Here is a 20,825-nt window from a genome sequence, read left to right on the forward strand (position 1 = left end):
AAAACCTTCCAGTCACTCTCAGACCATCCAATAGTAGTAAACGGAGCTCTGCAAGGTTACAGGCCTTTTCTGTGAGCACGGGGCTCCCCACCCTGAATGAGACCTTTGCCATGCCTCGCGCACAGAATGTGTTCTTTGTACGCTTGATTTGTGATCGTTTTTACCTCACTCTCTTGCTCACACACTTTACGCCTTGACAGCTGTAAAAGGATTTTTTTCATTTGAAATGTAAGACCCTGTTTCCAGTTTTTATTTATCTTCCAACTTTCTCAATTTCTAATTTCTATAACTACATTTCACTTGTATAAAGACTATTAAAAACCGGACATCGGTGTACATCAAATCCTGCACGGTGCAGCGAGAGGCCAATTTTGTAACAAGTGGCTTATCTTCTCACAAACGCCAACTTTCCTCACTGATAATTAAAAGGTGTTGACTTGTGTTTGTCGACCAAAGTCATGGTTAACGCAGTCTGTTGGAACAGAAACACGCACTCCCAAAAAGGAACTTTTTCTCATACATTTCTAAATTCCAAGTGTTTCATCATCACCTATTTACAGGACTTCACCTATTCCCCTTAGTCTGTAACATCACAACTGGGAGTGTTTTGGAGGTTGCGAGGCCAGGGCCACTCAGAGCGTAGTGATGTCCCACAGGCCCAAATCACAGCCTGCTTGGTTTGTTCCGTTTGTATTGGCCCAGCATTCCTAGTCCCTTCGATCACCCCTGTGGTCAGCCTGTGGGTGTGGAGGCAGACGGTCACATTCCACAGACAGAAGCATCCTGCACGGCTCCCTCGGTTGATTCTCAGCTCTCAGTCAGCGGTGTCATGAGACAAATTACTCAGGTCAAGTCAGAGAAGCAATATAATTTGGCCAGAGCATTTCATAACAAGCCAGTAATCACAGTCCACCGCCTTATCGGTTATGCCCCCGCCTCACCATACACGTACACAGATTCACCATCAGATGACACAATCCATAGAGCTCCTGTCATCTTTCTGCAGGAGTATGGTTCTCTCATTGAGTTTGAGTTCCATACACTGACCAAGGATTCTAGAGAGAGAGACTTTCCAAATTTGCTGAGTGTAACATTCGCTTTGTTTTGTTGATATGAGGTAAATGATCAAATATTTGCTTTACCTCAAACTCTTTAATGTCTTCTAAGATGGTTAATTCTTGCTGAGAACCTAGATCAAATTTGACCCGCTTTGGCGTGTTATGTGCACACAGCGTCTGCCAATGTAGCAGCAATCTAAACCATCTCTCCAATTTCATAAGAAGCACCTGTGTTTGGAGACTTAACATTCCACATACTTATCTAACCCAAAAAAAGCCTTTGTGCATAGCGCACATGTACTGAATAAACTGTACTGGACCACGAAAGTACATATCAACCCGAGGGGTTGTAACAATCATGTCATCTGGCAATGTTCACCTTTATTGAAAGGAATTAAGACGTATTTAAGAAATATATTTACGATATATACTCACTGTGAATCATTTAAATATAAATAGCAGAGATCATAACTTTTAGGTGAACATTCGTCAGACGAGATACCAGCAGGTAACATCAGGATGCACTGGTCACATATCAAACAATCAAGGTTGGAAGGCAGTCTCCGAGCGCCCCCGTGACAGCAGCAATCTGTGATAGCCTTGGCCAACTTTACATCCTCCGGCCGTGGGAAGTCTGCTTGTTTCGTACTTTGCGTCAGTTGATCTTGGACTTCCAAGAGTCTATTTCAGCTTCTGCAAAGTCAAAGATGATTTTAAGGGGAATGAGAGGAGCCGCGCCCGTTGACCGGGAAGCTTGTCGGCTGTGTTCACGTCCACAACGGCGCAAACACCCGTTTCTAACTGCGCTCACCTGCGAAAATACCAAATGGAAAAAAACTCCACCCGTGCACACAATTAGACACTGCTTTGCATTAGACTTGTGCTGAGCACGAAAATAGAGGCCAGGCTGTGTGTTCTGCTTTATCTTTGGCTTGTGTGACGAGCAGTGTTATGAGACGAAGAGACATTTTTATTTTTCTGATTGGTTTGCGATCAGTCCAAGATGTACCCCACCTGCCGCTCAGCTGTGATTGATTTTAATGAGGATAATCAGGATAGAAAGTGGCGGATCCTGAAGTGTATTGGAGCACTACATGGTCATGCAACAGCTCTCAGTAATGGAATGTGAATGGAATGTGAATCAAAGGGTTGATGTTTAGTCATAGATTTTTTTTTTTTGATAATAAACTGCGTACACAGTTTAAAAAAATCAAGGCAACAAACTTTGATAACATTTTAAGTTGGGCAATTCAACAATACTATTTTTATTTTTATTGTTTTGTATTTTATTTCTTTTTTGTTAAAGTTTTGCTATTGTGAAAATTGGCAGTCCCGTATTTCACAACAAAGAAATAAGAGTTGGCGCAGGTAGTTGTCTCAATTTAAGGATATGAGGAAATACAACTCAGCAAATTGTTTTGGAGCAAACAACGTCCTGCTTTGTTATGGTAACTGTTGTTGTAACATTATAGCCAAAAATATCAATCATTTATATTTTAAAGTTCAACTTCCATTACTGTGACAGCCCACAAAAATTCTGATTGTGTTTTTTCAATTTTACTCTTTCAGTAAAGTCAGAAGAACTCTTGATCCTATGCATAATACATTGGGAAAATAAACAGGGTAATCACTAAAGAAATGCTAACCTCACTCAAAGTGCAAACAAAACAGTTTTAATATACAGTTTTGATACACAAATCGCATTCGGATATTTGAACACAAATGGTGCAACAACATGTGTAGACAGACAATATAACAATACGCAACGGCATATATTCTGTATCCTCAGTGAAAAACTGATAATATTATTACAGTTTACTGAGGAGTTTTGACCATATCCTCCATCTCCACGTGTCACTATGTTTCTGTATTAAACTTCCCCCTAGTGGCCAAAGCATGCACAATAGAAGGATCAGCACAATCGTAATGAATTAATGCTTTACGTTGTATATAATAATGTTATTCCGGGCAGCATGGTGTGTGTGTGTGTGTGTGTGTGTGTGGGTGTGTGTGTGTGTGTGTGTGTGTGTGTGTGAATCAGAGATATGAAGATAAGCTGATTCTTGGAATCTAGGAACAGTGGTCCGCCTCGCTAGCTTCAGTTGTTCTCATCATCGCTAATCTTACAAATATGCACACCAACGAGACCATGGGACTAATAGTGAAGACCGAGGCAGTGGCCCGATGTAAAGCTTCATCTTTTTTGCCAAAGTGTTATTTCTAATAATGTCCTGACAGCGTACACTATATGTGGTAACGAGAACTTTATTCATCATTGAAGTTATTTGCGACAACCTACACTAATATCACAACACAGCAGAGTTGCTTAAAAGAAACAGAAACAGAGAAATGCTCAATTTCTCGGAACCTGCCTATGATGTCCTGTCTTACAAAAATAATTTTTAATCTAACTGTGTTTGCACTAAATGTAGCTTTTCACCGCACGTGGCTGTTTTTGAAGGCCTAGCTCATAACAAAAACTACAGACTGGACAGAAAATGTCTCAAGCTCCGTCAAGAAAAGTCCAGTCCCACATCCCCTTTACCCCCATTTCCTTTTGCACAGACAGACCACCACGAGTCCACATGCATACACGCATGTATATACAGACGCTCCGCCACTCTTTGACCCACTCCAGGGATCCAAACAAACATCCGCTCACCCCGAAAGACCGCAATTCCCTGACCTGTCCTGCTCCTGGGGACTTGTGGCTTAAGACAACATGAAGTTGCAGCTTAAACGCATCGGCGGCTGTTGACTTGTGATACGTCTGGCTCATTCAGAGCCATATACAACCAGAGCGTCACCAATCGATGGGTGCACTGCTGACCTCTCCCCTGGCTTGTAACTTGAGCTCAAATGGTCACAATAAAACGAGCGAGGGGTACACTAGCAAGTTGGTGCCCTTGGTGGCGTGATGGTCTCAAAATGGAGGGTTTAGGTGGTTGTGAATGGGGGGGGGGCTGTTTTGCTCAAATGAAAGACAACATTGGTCACGATAATCACACGCAAGATTGTAAATCTTTTGCGGCTCTCTCTATATCCATCTGTCTGACTAATTGTCACTGCGTGTCTACTGTCATGACTCCTGCCTGAAACGATTCTCTCTCACTCTTTCTATACGTTGTTACACACAGGCACAGGTGTTGATCACTAATTATGCCAGGATATTGTTCTTGCTGACCCTGCATTCGACTTTTGGGGATTTAAGTTAGTGTAGTATTCTGTCCCCTTGGAGTCGTTTCAGAGCTTGCAGAACAAAGCCCCTCTGTGGTCCTGCTCGTGTGTTTAAACTAGCAGAGAGACGGAGGTCATATTTTCACTTTGCACACACAGTTGCAAATGTTTGCCACTCAAATATAATGCTTTCTCATTGGACACTTTTTCTTAGACGCACTCGCAAACCAAGCCAAATTCCAACAAACACACTTGCTCCTGCCCTCCTCTTTATTGTATGTGCGCTGTATTGAATTTCACCTTGGACTTAATTGATTCAGCATTATGGTGCACTGCAATCGCCAGTGACAAATTGCTCTTTCAGAGCCTCGGTGAATGTCTGCCCGATGCCATGCCATGACGAAGTGGGGGGAAAGCACACAGGAGGAGAGGAAAAGTTAATTGTCCCTCTGGCGCATTTCGAAATGATGTCGTAATTCCAATGAAATTCCGAGATGGTGCCATTTCAAACTTTGGAGTTTTACGGAGGTCTGCCTTTCCTCTCTTTAAAGCCTGGCCGCAAACGGCCTGAGCACTAAGGAACGACCCTCTCATGTGTTCAAGGAGGGCATCTCGAGTCTGTTTCTAACTGCTTCCTCCGATTGCACAGTGATTATGTGACACCCCTTCCTCCCACACAGCAGCATAGGATACATTTATCCATTTTGTGTTCATATTGCATTTAATTGAAAGATGTTTGTTGTTTTTTTTCTCTTTCTTCTTTCTACATACATTCTTGCTGCTGGAGGCTGTAAATTTCCCCAGTGTGGGACGAATAAAGGATATCTTATTAATCCGTTTTGGAACTTTGCATTATTCTTTGAGCGCAGATGTGACAGTGTATGCGCGTCCATCTGGCACGAGCTCATCGTTGGCATGCCGAAGCACAGCGCGCCTCATTACTGATATCCTACCGCCCCCTCATATAACTCAGCCTTCCTATTCCCGTCTCCTTCATAGCTTTTCGCCAGACAAAGCAGAGGCAGTATCGTCAGTTTCTCTCTCCCACCCTCTCACATGCACACAAACATACCCGCGTGCGCACGGGAGGGACGGCTTCTGCTCAGTGTCAGTCGAAGTGCACAGCTGTGGATGCGGAGCGATGAGGCAGCTGTGAGTAAGAGCGCAGCAGCAGGTGACTAAATCCCTGCAGCATGCGCAACAGATGGACAGGGAGAAGTGTGGTACAGGAGCAGAGGAGTAATGTATGGTTAAGAAATATAAATCATACATTAAGTACAGCTTTTAGTTACTCGAAATAGAGTCAAACACCACTCCCACTGTGGAGTAGTAACACCTAGGATGAGTAGCACTTGATGCATAGTGAGAATTGCCTGAATCCTGAGTTGGGCTGGCTGCAATATGTGTAATTACTCTCTTGGTGGTTGTTATGAAGTAAAAATGGAGTCACTACCCGTAGTTATTAATGATAGCCTGACAATGTTAAATATGTTGCTGTCTTTCTGTTTCTTCCACTTTCTCTTCAGTGTCGTCTATTTGCTTAAGTTGAGGTTTGCATTTTCTCAATTTGGCCCGAAGTGTTTTGCTTCAGATGTGAGGGGACGAGAGGAAGAGCGCTGTTCAAGGACAACATTCTCGTACAAACATGAATATACTTCCTGCGCATTTTGATTTTGTTTTTTGCACGGATGATAATGTTGTCAAAGAGTGCTTCCTGTCCATATAGATGCGTTACAATGATTGAAAATGCAGCAATGTGCATGTCATGTCAAAATGAACATGGAGATGTATGTCCCTTTGGAAAGAAACTATGAGCATGCGTGATGTCCTCTTTGTCAATACATTTTGCTGACTCCAAAACACCACAAGCACACAGTTCAAAACAGTGAAGTGGTGTTTGCTTTCTCTCAATTGCAGTATGTCGTGTGATTCATTTTGCAAACTGACATAAATATGTCGATCAAAATATGCAACTGTGAGCTAAACGGCGCTCTTCCCAGACAGTTCCTCAATCCGTGAAAAAGACAGAACACGTTTGAAGCTTGGCATAAGGCAACCGTTTAAGGTTCGTATCATCTTTGCTTCACAATTCAACACTTGCAGTGAAAAATGCTTTGCGATGCAGTTTGTGTCTGCAATTACACATACAGTGTGCTCGGCTTTTTGCCAATCTCCTTGTTTAGCATTGTTGTTACAGCTGTGCAAGGCATCATACAGAAGGAGGACTGACATACCACACATGTTTTTCAGCTTTGTGACAATGTCGGGTCTAAATGTCTTCATCCTTCCCATCTTTTCCTTCCTCTCATATCTTTTTCATTCTTTTGTTCCCTCCCTTCACCCACCCATCTGCGCTGCCCTATCCCTATTTTTCATCTACTTAACCTCTCAGACCTCGCCGACAACCTGGCAATGGATGACTTCACCTTCCAGGAGCAGCTTCTGACACCTCGGTTGGCCACAGCTGGAGTTGGACACATCCCTTCGCCTGGGACCGCCCTGGAGAGCGTCTACCTGGTCCTGATGGTCTCTGTCGGTCTGTGTTTCCTACTTCTGTGTCACCACTGACCATCTGCCCTGTGCACTCACTTGCACACACTACAAACTCTGTCGAACAAAAGAAACTCTTTTTAACATTGTTTCAGAGACGTGGTTCCGAAAAAGACTGAACAAAGCATGAGCATCAGACAATGCTCAATTCTCTTGTTATGAAAGCACAACTGAGAAACTTTTACTATTATGTAAGTAAGGAACCCATTCTCTCTGCATCTCCCATTATTAACAAATGAGAGTGTTGCAGCATCTCCACTCTGATTCTGACATCCAAGTCACCGCTTAGTACTGAGCACTGTCACTGACCGGCAAGTGGAAATGGGAGGCATGTGGACTTTTTTTTTCTCAAATGCTCCCTGTCCTTGCCTGCACTGAATTACTGCCTTGCAAGCACTAGACCCATGGAAATAAATCTCCTCCTTGCCTTGATAGGTAAAAACCCACACAATCACCCAATGCCACAAAAATGTTTCATGTAGTTCTCTGGTGTTGTTATGTCCTAGACATAGCCAAATAATTTCAGACTGGTTGCTCTTGTCGGTCCATTACAAAGGTAGTCAAGGCCTGAGCGTATATGTACAGTATGTGTCCGGCTACAAACTGTACTGTGTAAGTTTTTCTGTGTTGGTTCTATGCTTACAAAATATGAACATTTTCAATATTAACAAATTTTATCAACTTCTGGAAAATATATTACCGTATTTCACAAGGTGTCAAGCTGGAATTGTATAGAAATATTTACATGGGAAATTTAGCTTTTTTTTTTTTTAAATGACTGTGTGTTTGCCCGCAGTTTACAGTATACAGTATCTACTTGGATGTTTGAAGATGGCTTGGTGTTCTTGATAGCATGTCCCCATTTAATTTTGATGACAATTCACACATTGACAATTTTAAACACATCTGTTTAGACACGCCTATTCACTCAGACCATAAAGCCATTATTTTTATTTAGTTATTTGTGTTGTATTTTTTCTCATTTTATTTAATGTTGTTTTTAACATTGTATTCGTGATTTTAACTGCTTGTTGTAAGGTGTCCTTGAGTTTCTAGAAAGGCGCCCACAAATAAAATGTATTATTATTATTATTATTATAATTTTGTAAATAATTACGACCATTTAAAATACCCTGTTGTTTAACAAAGGCGAACATTCAAATTTTGTCAAATTTGAGAAGCTACATGTACTGTGCACTGGCCCTTTAAGAGATTGATGTGTTTCCTGCTACACTGAAGGCCAGAGATGTCAACACATCATTACAGTACATTTGCCTTGAGTGCTGAATCGCACCAAACCAATGTATGTATTTTTCTATTGTTTTTATGAGTGTTTACAGGTACCCATGTGTATCATACTGTTACTGCGATGATGAACATTAATATTCAATATTTCTGTGTGTCTTTAGATGTAGATGTGATGTGTGTGTTTTCTGAGGAAAGAGCAGTGACGTTTACATGTAACTGATTTTGATCCGTTTTATTTTCAGTGATTCATGTCAATTTGACATTGGCAATCACAAAAAACGATTTGTTATTTATTATTTATTCATAGTATTAGCTTCAAAGTCATCAATATAAAAATATGCTGGCCAAATACAATTGAAGGAATTGTTCAGTCTCCCTTGTGAAATGTAACCCCATGAGCTCTGACTTTGACTGTAAAATCCAAGCTACACATGAATGAGGAATCTTTTCCAATCGCTCCACTTTTTCACAGCTAATATGGTGGCGACGCCAAGGTATGATTCAGCTATCAATGCGGTGTTTGTGGGCTCTATTTTCGTAGACAACACAAATGTGCTTGGGTGTATAAGCTGCTGAATATTTCATTCCATGTACACCTAGTTTAGCGTGTTTGGAAATTTGGCAGACTATGGTGTATCAATCTGGGCATTCTGGCGGACCGAGGGCGTTTTCTCTTACATGCCCTCGGTGCACCTGATAATTTGGTGGCTGAAAGCTAGACTAAACTTTAGACAAGCTGGAAGCAGGTCACACATGGACGCTGGTTGGAAGGCGCTCTCAAAGTGCCCATTTCACACGGGTGATCACCCTGGCATACTTGACATCATCCAGCGGTGGGGGTCTAATTGCAGTTCCATATAAACATACTTTTCATGCTTCGATCTTTTGCATTGCCTCCAGGGGGGCTATTTCTGCTTGTACCATGACAAAGACAGAGCACTTCTCCCACACTGATTTTAAATGGAATGAGAGGCGACGTTTTTATTGGGCGCAACTCAAGTCAGCTTTGTTCACGGGGTTCACGCCCACAACGGCGCAAATCCCAATTTCCGATTGTTCTAGTCGACAAAAATACAAGAAGAAAAAAAACCCTTCCCATGCACACAATCGAAGCTGCTTTGCATTAGACTTGGCTGGGCAAGAAAATATAGCCCTGTCTGTATGTCTATGGTGAAGGCAAGGAACATCATTGATGTCAGCAGAACTGTAGTGGAGTTTCCTGCCAATGTCAGCACTAGGCAACAAAATGTTTGTGTAACAGTCATTGCAATTCATTTTCACTTGCAGGAGCTTTTGTATGCACTTTTGAAATGTTTATGTTGTATCTAGAAATATTTTTATTTGAATGTTTGTTTGTTTTTTTCCTCAATGAAAGCGTTGCTTTCATTTATTTTGGTTATTAAATCTGTAATGCCGCTGCCTCCAACCATATAGTGTGAAGGCTTGCACTATAACGTTGCTGCCACCAAAATGACTTTCCGTGTTGACGAGACTGGGCTCCAATTGAAAATTGCAACAGTATTGTGAACATGTCATGAGCAAATGTGTCCAAACGAATGGTTTCTATTCTTCTCAATTTCCCAATGCCGATTGGGAAAAGTGACATTTAATCTCAATGAATGTATTTAAAATGACAGCTAAATGTATGTCTAATGTGAATAAATACCCATTGATCATTCTATTTATTTGCAATATGTTCATGATATATAGTGTCTCATCATTATTAAAAGCAAAACATGACCAAAATGAGTGGGTCTAATTTAAGAATACTTATATTTAGATTTGGGCACCATGTTTCACATCTGCTCAACTGCATATCTTGTCAGATGTTGATTTTGATAACTTCAGAGCAGACTAATTAAAGGTGGCAACCTGAGCAAACAACAGCAATTATCTCACTGTGTTGTAATTCCATTCTGGTGCTCAGTGACATGATTATTTTACTCTGCCCTTCCCACTTAAACAGGACATAATTGCTTGCCTGGTCTCTAGTATAGCCTGTCTATGTAAATCTTTAGTAATTTGACTCTTTTTGAAAATGTGTTGGTTAATTTTTGTCCCACTGTTAAATAATTGAGGCTCATTTCAGGGGTGGACTTACCATTCGTCAAACACAGATGATGGTGGCAAAGCAGCTGTGAAGAATATGAAGCGGCCTTTCCCCTATATAGTATATAAAATGTAAAGTATGTCAGCTTTTAAATCTGGCTGTGTTCACATGTGAGTTAGTCTTTGTAATATGTAAAGTCACAATTATATTTCTGGTCGTCAAAAAGGGCCAACATATAATATGCATATATGTCAATTGTTTCCTTATTGCTGTCTTGTTTTCTACAATTTATCTTCTTAAGGGCCATGGAGTCGTGCAACTTATCCTAGCTGACATCCCAGCCTTGGGGTATACCCTGGAATCATCGCCAGTCAATCACAGCCGAGGGTACATACAAGGCATACAAGCTATGTGGCAATTGATCCACTGTTGGGTATAATATTAGAAATGTCTTGCACATTTATGATTCTTTCTACAAAATATAGACTCTGCAAACATTGATCTCACAATAAATGTAGTATGACAGTATGAATGCCAGTAGCGAATCATAGAGTACGCCTGAGCCATCATATGACTCACTATGAGTCATTCTCATATGAGGGTTCAGTGAATATTTCACATTTGAGCGTTCTGGTTGACAGCCAATTGCAGAATACTCATATACGTCGTGAACACATTTCTTGATTCTATTTCATTTGCAGTTCATATACAGTATCTCTGTTGCTCTAACTCAGCAGTTTATTTGTCCCGGTTTCTACTGTGAGGCTAATACGCTGACCAGCTGACGGATGCATATAACCCCCAGCAATGATAAAGGTTCATTAATCTTAATTGATTTTCTTTCTACCTATGAAGCTACTCCCTTACCTAACAAGGCAAACACACCCATCACTGCAAACACATTTGGCAATCCTTTTTCTCCATCTGGGTGCTTGACTGTAACTTTTCACACCTGCAGGGCCTCCGTGCTGCAGATTTAGATAAAAACGAAATTGTGCTCCAGCTGTGCTATTCTCTCATGAACTGTATTGCAGCTTTTTACATGGAAAACAGAGGCTGATTAGGAGGAGATGAGCAAACGCTGGCTGCAGAGAGAACAGCCGCCTACCCAAGGTGCGGTGTCGGGGGTGTTATATTTTGAATGCTAATGCATGGCCGCAGAAAGGGCAAACAGGCCTATTGAGATGCAGAGTACATGTGTTTTCTTAGGGTAATATTGAGGCAATGTTGAAACAGCACGCATTAAGAGAGTGACAGGTCAAATTGATGTTAGTCAGCAGGAATGCCGCAATGTGCTGACTATCAGAAATGGTTGCATTTTCTGCCTCCTAATGAATATGCAGAATATGTATTTCATCGTTGGGCTACTTGACTGGCTGTCAAGCCCTGCACAAAATTAAGATACCATTGTGATTCAGGTGCTTCCGTGTGTGTTGGATGCCCAGTCCAGTCCAATTTGAACCAGGCCGGCTGATTCAATTCCTCGGTCAGATGGAAGGCACAAGACATGTCACGTCGCTCAGAGCTCATTCATGTCTAATTGTCATGGCACTGGAGCATTTTTGGACCTTTTGTTGGCCTATTAAGAAAAGCACCGGGCCCACGCTCTCTCAAGCGCACAGCTCCAGCATCCTCCTCCTGTTCCTCGGCAACCCCTGCAGCCGCCACAGTCACACGCAATGAATGCAGCCGCCTGAGGAATGTGGACACAAAAGGAGGAATGTCATTTTGCTGAGTGCTACCCCCAAACCAATGAATGTGCGCACACACGCACAACCCACAAGTCAGCCTTGTTTAAACATGTTTTAAAGCTGGCATATAACTTTCGAATATGTACATTAGAAAGTTTCATATATTATATATGAAATATATATTTCAGGGGCGGCCCGGTAGTCCAGTGGTTAGCACGTCGGCTTCACAGTGCAGAGGTACCGGGTTCGATTCCAGCTCCGGCCTCCCTGTGTGGAGTTTGCATGTTCTCCCCGGGCCTGCGTGGGTTTTCTCCGGGTGCTCCGGTTTCCTCCCACATTCCAAAAACATGCGTGGCAGGCTGATTGAACACTCTAAATTGTCCCTTGGTGTGAGTGTGAGTGCGAATTGTTGTTTGTTTCTGTGTGCCCTGCGATTGGCTGGCAACCGGTTCGGGTTGTCCCCCGCCTACTGGCCAGCACCCCCCGCGACCCTGGTGAGGATCAAGCGGCTCGGAAGATGAATGAATGAATAAATTATATATTTCATATTTAATGAAAACATACATTAATTAAAATGTATGTTTTCATTTTAATTAAGGGACTCTGTTAAATGACAAAAAAACGCAAGGTGCAATTTATTCCCCAAAGCCAATATTTAAGACCAAGCTCATGGTTGAATGGTATGAGCGAAGTAGTCGCTGAAGAATCTGGGGAATTTGTATTTGAATAAAATGTCTTTCAGACCGTTGCGTGAGTTTGAAAACGTCTGCATCTGTTTGCTTTGCAATAAGAGATTTCCAGCTGGAGGCATCACAACGGAGTAATCAAAGGTCTCCCACCGCTCCAAAATATTAAAAATAAACATGTAATACATTATCATAACAATCAGAAAAATATTAAGTCCTTGAAAATGTAACATTTTGCATTCCATTGATATTTTTACATGATTGTAAATGATGTGTTGTGATTTTCTTTGTTTGACCCTTTCTGTTTGGAACCATTTGCGCAGTGGTTTCTTTTCGACTGAATGTAGACTAAATGTAGTGCATGGCTCTACCTGTATTTTGACCAACATGCAAGTATGTAGAGCTCTGTCAGCTCGATCTGTGTGTTTGTGTAAAGTACCATTGGAGAAATTTTTACTCCACAGTTCCTGGAACACGAGACAGAATTTAAACAAACTACAATGTACTGAATAATAAAACCAGAACTGAAACAACACGTCCGGACAGGAGCGGCGGCATTCGGTTTGAAGTGAGTAAATCTCCCTCAAAAAATAAATAAGTGGGCTACATGTATTTTATAAACTTTCACAACACAATGTGTTTGTTTTCACCTGAGGTCTCTATTTAAGGGGGTGCTCGAGGTGCCTCTGTTATATCCCTGAATAAGGAAAGGCTTATTTTCACCGTTATTACATTTAGGGTTAACTTTACATGACAACACTCTGGGAAAAATGGAAAGTTCTGTTATTTATCTTTCTTTCTCCCAACGGTCCTCCATTACATAGACCTGAAAACAAGAACAAACCATTATTAGCACATGCATTACTGTCATTTTAGTGTTTTCGATAATGACATCAATTTTAAGTCCACAGCCAAAGCAATTTTTACCATTTCTATTCATAAAAATTGGTCTACTAGGTATTTTCAAACGGTCAATATTTTTTTCTTTTGTAACAAAGCACATCTGATTTTGCAGGGCGAAAAAAGCGTTCCAAAGCGAGTCTACAATTCGTGATTTTGGTTTTTCAGTGACGTCAGATGTCATATTTGTGGCAACAAGTGTATTTTGAAAAAGGAAATCTGAAAGAATGATGTAGAAGAACTACATGTAGGCTCTAAATACTGGAAAGCAGTGCTATAGGAGGCAGACATTGACACCATCAGAAAGATACCAACTCTTCTGAGCCAGGAAACCCCCCTGGTCCAATGGTTATCTGTCGTATTATCCCCATCCATCTGGATGAACAGATAAGAAACTCATGAAGTCAAATGAGAGTCCTCGGTGATAGGGTGATTTAAGGTTCTGGGTTGTCTACTGTCTCTTCTTGATGCGTGAGGTGTTTGCAGGGGTTCACTTTTTGACCAGTTTGGGGGGTTCTTCGTAGTCCTGGCGAACACGAGTCTTGCGAAGTGGAGCCAAAGAAATGTAGACACTCCTGCTCCTGACTCGTGAATCCAGCCCTTGTGTTCCTGCTCTCCACTCTCTTTGTCCCCGGAACTTCTCCTCTCTCCTGGGTGTCTACTGTCTACCAGCGCCTCCAGCCTGCATTTGAATCGCTGTAGGACGATTATACAGTCTGCTGTCCCGACCCGCAAAAACCACGGCCTTCAAGCGTGTGGACAGAAGACGAGAAAAGGACCGAAAGAATAAGACCCTTTTGTCATTTATTCCCCGCCGGTGGTTAATTCTGTCGTCGAAACGGATGAGCCACCTTTTGGGATTCTTCTCTGCAGTGCAAAAAAGTTTTTTTAAACTCTTCCAAACTTTTTTTGGGCTCTTCTACGTGTCTTTAGAGGACCCTGGAACTCGACATTTTTCTTGAACGCCCTCTCCGTTTAAGGGAATACGTTAGAGGGTGTGTTTTCCAGCGGTTTCGGTGATTTTGATTTTTGCTCCCTCTCTTTTGAGTCAATGAAGCTGTTGAGCTGAAGGAAACCAACGTGTCTCCATGAGGAACATTCGTGTAGCGCATACTTAGATTACAGCACTGCTGGAAACTTTTTGCACTCGCCGATCAGATTATTTTATCTTTTATTTTTTGTTTGTTTGTCTGAAACTGACAACATGAAGACGCTGCTGTTGCTGTGTGCGCTGAGCACGCTGGTCGTGTTTTGTGTGTCGGCCACGGCGGAGCAAAAGTCGAAAAACTGCAACGACGTTCGCGCTGCTTACAGTTCCAAAGGCTTCAACGTCAACGATGTTCCCAACAAAGGAGTTAACGGTAAAGTCGAAATGTTGTCCAATTTTCTCTTCAGACTGTTTAAAAAAATCTGCTATGAAAGAATGGTTCTCAATATGGGAATCGGGGCCCGTTATGGGCCACAGAGGTCTTCTGGTGGTCCAGCGGTCACTTTGTTGTTAGCCAAGCCCGCTGAACAATGTAACATCATTCTTATTTGCCTCTGTCTGTCAAATAAATTGCAAAGAATTAAAGATAAACCGCTTTAAAGATTGTTTCCTTGGCCCCAAACCCTTTATCAAAGTGGTCGTTAATTAGACGCATTTTCATTTTCTCAGATACTTACAGTATGTCAAATAAAAGCAAGGGACAAGCTCGCACAAGCTTCTTTGATGCCTTTAGTGGCTTGTTTTGCACCTTGGCGGGTGGCTGGCAACACTTAAGTGCTTCAGCCAGTAAATATAACAATCATTTAGGAAATACTTGAAGGCAATTCATAACAATGGAGAGGTATAATCAACACACACACAGTGTGCTCCCCACTGAAAGAAGGCAGCCTTTGTTTATTTCCAAACTTCCTCAGTCAAACTCCCAAGCTGGCAGGGGATTAGTTTAGCCTTTGGAGGTAGTGAGAACAGGTTTGATGGATGTTTTATATATATATATATATATATATATATATATATATATATATATATATATATATATATAATATTTCACTATTACGGTGTCTTTTGTTTGTTTATAATCTGCCATTCAGCAATGCATTGATCAAGTGAAAGCACAGCTTTATGCAAAGTTAGAAAAAACATGCACTGGATCTATGCCAGTTTGACAGATGTCATTGTTTTGTAAGAAGCTACAGATAAATTGTATTATCAGACAAACAATTCTATCCCTGCAAAAAACACATCCTCTTGGCATACATAATTGTGAGTTCAACCCAAGTAATGGAAACAAATGGAAGTGACTTTTACAGTGAGGGTTGGGGTGGGGGAGCAGAGTTGGGGTTGAAATTCTACTTTGCCCACCGTACTTCAAATCCCTCCTTTCTCTCATTTCCTTTTTATACTGGTTAAATGAATATGCACACTTTGATCGTTGATTTTATTTGCCAGTGATTTTTATTAACTGTATCACCTCTACTTTACAGAAAGGGTGTCAACATTTGTTGTACAATTCTGAATAATAAAGTGTTGTAAATAGCATTACACATGGAGATCGTGACCTTATGGGCCAATTGAGTATTTTTTGAAATGGGGGAAAAAATTACATTTGGGTCATTCAATTGATTGGAGTTGGGTGTAACTGTCCATTAAGGAGAGCACTGTTTGCATTTGAAGTCTGAAGGACCATTGTTTGTGTTCTGAAAGTATGTCTTTGTGATGCTTAGTGTTGTTAAGAGTACCCTAATATGTCTCTATTGGTCACATTTAATTGTGCTGCATCCTTGGAATTTGAAAGGTTGTGAATAAATCTGGATTTATTGTACAGGTGTGAGAGCTACCCGCCTGCTTTCTCCTTTACAATAGATTTCAATGGCCTGGGTATGTCTGTCTGGGCCTTAAGTACAAAAAGACTCCTGGCCACTGAGAAAATTCATCCATAGAGAGCTATACTGTAAGTCTCAAGGTTCATTGTCATTAAAGTGAGTCAGGTGTGTCCACAAACTGCTTCAAAAGGTCAACCTCAGGTTAACAGTACTGTGAGATCCAAACCGTAGCTTCAGACATTTTTCCAGGATAACTAACTTCTTTTTATTCGGAGCAAGAAAACATTTTTGCCAAATGTCTAATAAGTACTTCACGAAATATTTACGGGAACTGGCTCACTGATAGTAAATCAGACTGGTGGACTATGAGTCGTATCGGAGACGCAGGATTCAAAAACCTACCTTTTACAACCATGGAAATCTTGTGTTATTGTTGGCACGGTGCAGCAGTGGCGATGTTTGTTCCCGTTAATGTTACTTTGGGGGCTTTGTTGAGACCTGACAAGAGGTACAATAAAGATGTTGTAATGCAGTAAAAGTGAAATAGAAACCCCAAACGCTTCTGCGTAGACCAAATTAAGTGATGGACAGTAACAGCAGGCCCAGATTGTGAATTCCTTGTTGATCACATGGGATCAGTCTCATTCCACATTCTACATCCAAGCCCTAATTTCTTATCTGTGACAGTATGTGGTGATTCATTCGGGCCACGTCAGTTCACTGGAAAATAGAACATTTGCAAGGCTCATGTCATGTTAGTTAGGCTGTGCATTAGAATTGGAATTGGTGTGGGAAAACGATCAGTGATTGAGAATTTTTGGACTCGAATCACAACAAATCTTGCACCATTGCTGCTGTCAGACTTGAATGTGATGGGAAACTCAATATGCTTGTGGATGTAGGTGAGGAGATGCAGTGCTTTGTAGCCGGATGGCGCTGAAGTGTGTAAGTGGGTATTGAGCATTAAATGAAACTGTTAAGCACTAAAGTCAATAAAGCCCATTTCAGCTGTGTATCAGTGCCTCTGCCGTTACTTTTCTGCTGGACTCTCACCCAGCAGCGACAGCAAACGAAGGGAGTTGGCCCTAAGGACAATGTCTCACCCGCTAGCTAGCAGCTGGTCCCAGCTAGCCAACAAGGATAGATTTACGGCCGTACGAGCAATAACCAATCCAGTCCAATCTTTGCCCCCGCCATGGCAAAGAATACAGGTTAAAATAAGCAAATTTTAAACAAAAAAGAACAATACATTGTTTTCAATTAAGTAAATGTTTTGCTTTGTGAAGCGCAATGGCCACAGTATGGTAAGGATCAGAGATGCACATTACATCGATCGTCAAGGGAGTGTGGGTTGGTCACATGGCCCAAAAATGGCGCTCAACCTTTCCCTTCTTCCCTTTTAGCGATAGTATGTTGGCAGACAAGGCAAATGCATTTTGAAAATACCATCCTAAAGTTTTTTTTTTCCCGAAAAAAGTCATCCCACTCTGTATGGAAATACCTGTCTTATTTGGTTCCTTAATCTATAACTCGTTCTATAACTCGGTGGTGGCCTCGGCCATCCATTATGGCATTGTCTGCTGGTCAGGCAGCATCTCGGCCCGGGACAGAAAGAGACTGGAGCGACTGGTCAGGAAGGCCAGTTCTGTCCTGGGCTGCTCCCTTGACACTCTGGAGGAGGTGGGCAACAGAAGGATGCTAACTAAGCTAAAAGCTATGATGGCCAGTCCCTCCCACCCCCTCCAGCCCGCCCTGACAGCACTTGGTAGCTCCTTCAGCCAGAGACTGTTACACCTGCGCTGCAAGAAGGAGAGATACCGACGCTCGTTCCTACCGACTGCTGTCAGGCTGATGAATAGAAAATAACAATCATAATAATAATAATAATTTTTATCCATTTGTGTTCATATTGTATTTAATTGAAAGATGTTTGTTGTTTTTTTTCTCTTTCTCCTTTCTTCTTTCTACATACATTCTTGCTGCTGGAGGCTGTAAATTTCCCCATTGTGGGACGAATAAAGGATATCTTATATTATCTTAATCATTTACATACCTTGTTCAGTTAACAGTCCGGCCAAACAAATTGTAGCCTAAGGCAACTCGCTATTTTGCTCGAGTTTTGTCGTGGATAGCTTCGTCAAGAGTCAAATCAGAGGAAAAAATGTACACTAGTTCTATTGTGCAATATGGGTTCACACAGTTCTGCAAAGTAAACATATTTGGTTCATCCTTATAATACCTGAACCTCTTTGTCGTCTATACTCACTCTTAAAAAAATGGCCTGAAGGTGAAACCGTTCTTTTCCATTGGTGGCCATATTTCAGCCAGTCCAGAAGCAACTCACCCTGTTACTAAAGAATTAATGGTGTGATATAGAGTGTCCAAATACTGGAGAAGGAACCTAGTGCACACAAAGCCTGACAGGCCTTTTATTACCCAAAGGTCACTATTTTAGTGGCCCTCCAAAGAGGCTCTTCACATTTTAACTCCAGTGCTACGTAATTAACTATTAAACAACCATTCAAATGTCTTGTCTTTCTCTCAAGGTCAATCCCATAAAATTCTTTGTTTTATGTGAACCGCCCTGCATGTTTTTTTCATGAGAAGTTGCTTCAGTACATTGAAGGTCTTTTCCTTTAACAACCAAAATTGTAATAAATAGTGTTGTTTTGTAATGCCAAATGGAATACTGTATACAACTACAATGTACAATAATTACGATTGTGTTGTGCTACAGACATTTGGCCTCTTCGAATTCTCATTTCTGCTTCGCAACTTTACTTTCCTGACCTTTCCTATCCAAGCAAGATAAGTCAGAAGTTCTTGGAGGATAGATCATTCGAGTTTTCTAAATAATTAGGAAAAGCGCCTTGATTCAACCTTTATACCACCTTGAGCAAAGGTTGCACCTGACCAACCTTTCCAAAAGGTTTACATAAAACATTCACAAAAAAGGGGTGTTGGATTGTATAGATTGCAAATAAGAAGTTTGGAGTGAGAACAGTATCTTTGTTTTTTTTGGTAAACATTCAATAACAAGTATATCTTCAGAAATTCAAGGATAATTTGGAGGCAACCTGAGAGAGAGTGTGTTATTTAAAAAAACAAACAAACAAAACACCCACCATTAGATCAAAACATTACTACAGTCACTTTCTTTCTGAGGTATGCAATCGTGGTTCAAATGACAGATGGTCATCATCATTATTATTTTGACATCTTAGAGGGAAGAAAGAAATTCCACAGCCCTCTCAAAGCAGGAACCCTCTTCAATTCAACTGGCACTCTGCTGTGTATTTGTGCTGCACACCACACAAAGAACCGGGTCACAAACATGCATGCGTGCAAGGAGATGTCCGAGTGAAAGGGTTGTGCAAACCTGGTGAGCTGGGGCGTCGGTGCCTTCCTCATCGACACGTCGGCAGTAGTCTGGAAGCAGACTACAATCTCTTCAACTACTAGTTGCCATTTTACATTTTTTTATATGGCGCAATACTCATACCAGTAGCAAACCATAACAAAGTACCGCCGTGCTGCGTTGCAGATTCACCGAATGTGTGCATTTCAAATCTTTTCACCTTACAGCTAACACCGTCTTAGAAAGGTGTTGCTGGCTGTAGTGTAAAAGGATTATGATTACTTGCTGGAAGGGCCCACCCTGGACCAATATTCCATTCAAAAATAGTTCTAACGTGAAAGTTCCTGATGCTCTTGGACCTTTGTATGTGACATCTCCTCACTAACTATCGGTAATGACGTTTAGATATCATGATGCAGAAGTTTTGTGAACCTCAGGGCGGGGGGCAATCTGGCTTTGACTTCGGCCAAGAGTGGGAGTCCTGCTGCACGTGCCTGTCACCTCTGCGCTGTCTCTCCCCTTTTATCAGCTTCCTGTGAACACAGCAGGGCAGTACCGACATCACTGGCTCTCCAGATGCTAGCAACTACAACAACAATAGGGCAAATCGGTGTCCAGAAAAAGTAAAAAAAAAAGTTTTAATTGAAAATTGTGAGGATTTGCACGGCCCATCTATTCCAAGCTCTGCAAAGCCCTCTTTCTTAAACTTCAATTGGAATGTCAAGTTTCCCCTTAAACTTGTTTAATATGCTCTGTGTGCAACATCAGTTCAAGGGCAGTGTATTCACCGAGAGAGCCTGTAATTCCATCTCAGCATCTTTTGCTTTAACCAGGACCTCTACAAATGGCCAAGTGAGCGAGAGATCACTCTGGGGGGTGGATGCTGAGTGCAAGAACAATTGAGTAGCCCCAAATATGCGAGCCTTCCTACCCCCTTCCTCACCACATTCCACACCGGACCACCAAGACCCACACACTGGGAAGCCCAGAGCTGGGAGCACTCAACAACAAAGAGCTCTGCAGGAATTGACCAAGGCATGCAGAGTAAAAGAGTGGGATGTTTGACTGACAGGAAAGAGTTTGGACCAGTCCAAGTTGATCTGAGTGTCCTGGAGACAAGGGGATATATGTTGTGCTGGATATGTTCGTGTAAAACACTGTGATTGAAATCATGCACCGTCTGACTTGGTGACTGATATGTACCTTATGTATTGTCTGTTACAACTCTTATGCTATGCCTTCAACCATCTCTCCATTATTTGACTGCCTCCTGTTGATTAAGCTGCCTGCTTTTGT

General features: G+C 41.6%; 2 protein-coding genes across 2 annotated transcripts in view; both read left to right on the plus strand.

Annotated features, from left to right (window-relative positions):
* Positions 1-9,714, plus strand: part of gpc3 (glypican 3) — a 103,226-nt gene extending 93,512 nt beyond the window's left edge. The window contains exon 8 of the mRNA XM_052071553.1: positions 6,628-9,714. Within this exon, the coding sequence (XP_051927513.1) occupies positions 6,628-6,803 (176 nt within the window). The 3' untranslated portion in view covers positions 6,804-9,714. The remainder of the gene's footprint in view (positions 1-6,627) is intronic.
* Positions 9,715-13,869: 4,155 nt separating this feature from the next.
* Positions 13,870-20,825, plus strand: part of gpc4 (glypican 4) — a 32,584-nt gene continuing 25,628 nt past the window's right edge. The window contains exon 1 of the mRNA XM_052071564.1: positions 13,870-14,721. Coding sequence (XP_051927524.1) covers positions 14,565-14,721 — 157 coding nt within the window. The 5' untranslated portion in view covers positions 13,870-14,564. The remainder of the gene's footprint in view (positions 14,722-20,825) is intronic.

This window comes from Hippocampus zosterae, chromosome 1, assembly GCF_025434085.1.
Source record: "Hippocampus zosterae strain Florida chromosome 1, ASM2543408v3, whole genome shotgun sequence".
In the NCBI taxonomy this organism is placed as follows: Eukaryota; Metazoa; Chordata; class Actinopteri; order Syngnathiformes; family Syngnathidae; genus Hippocampus; species Hippocampus zosterae.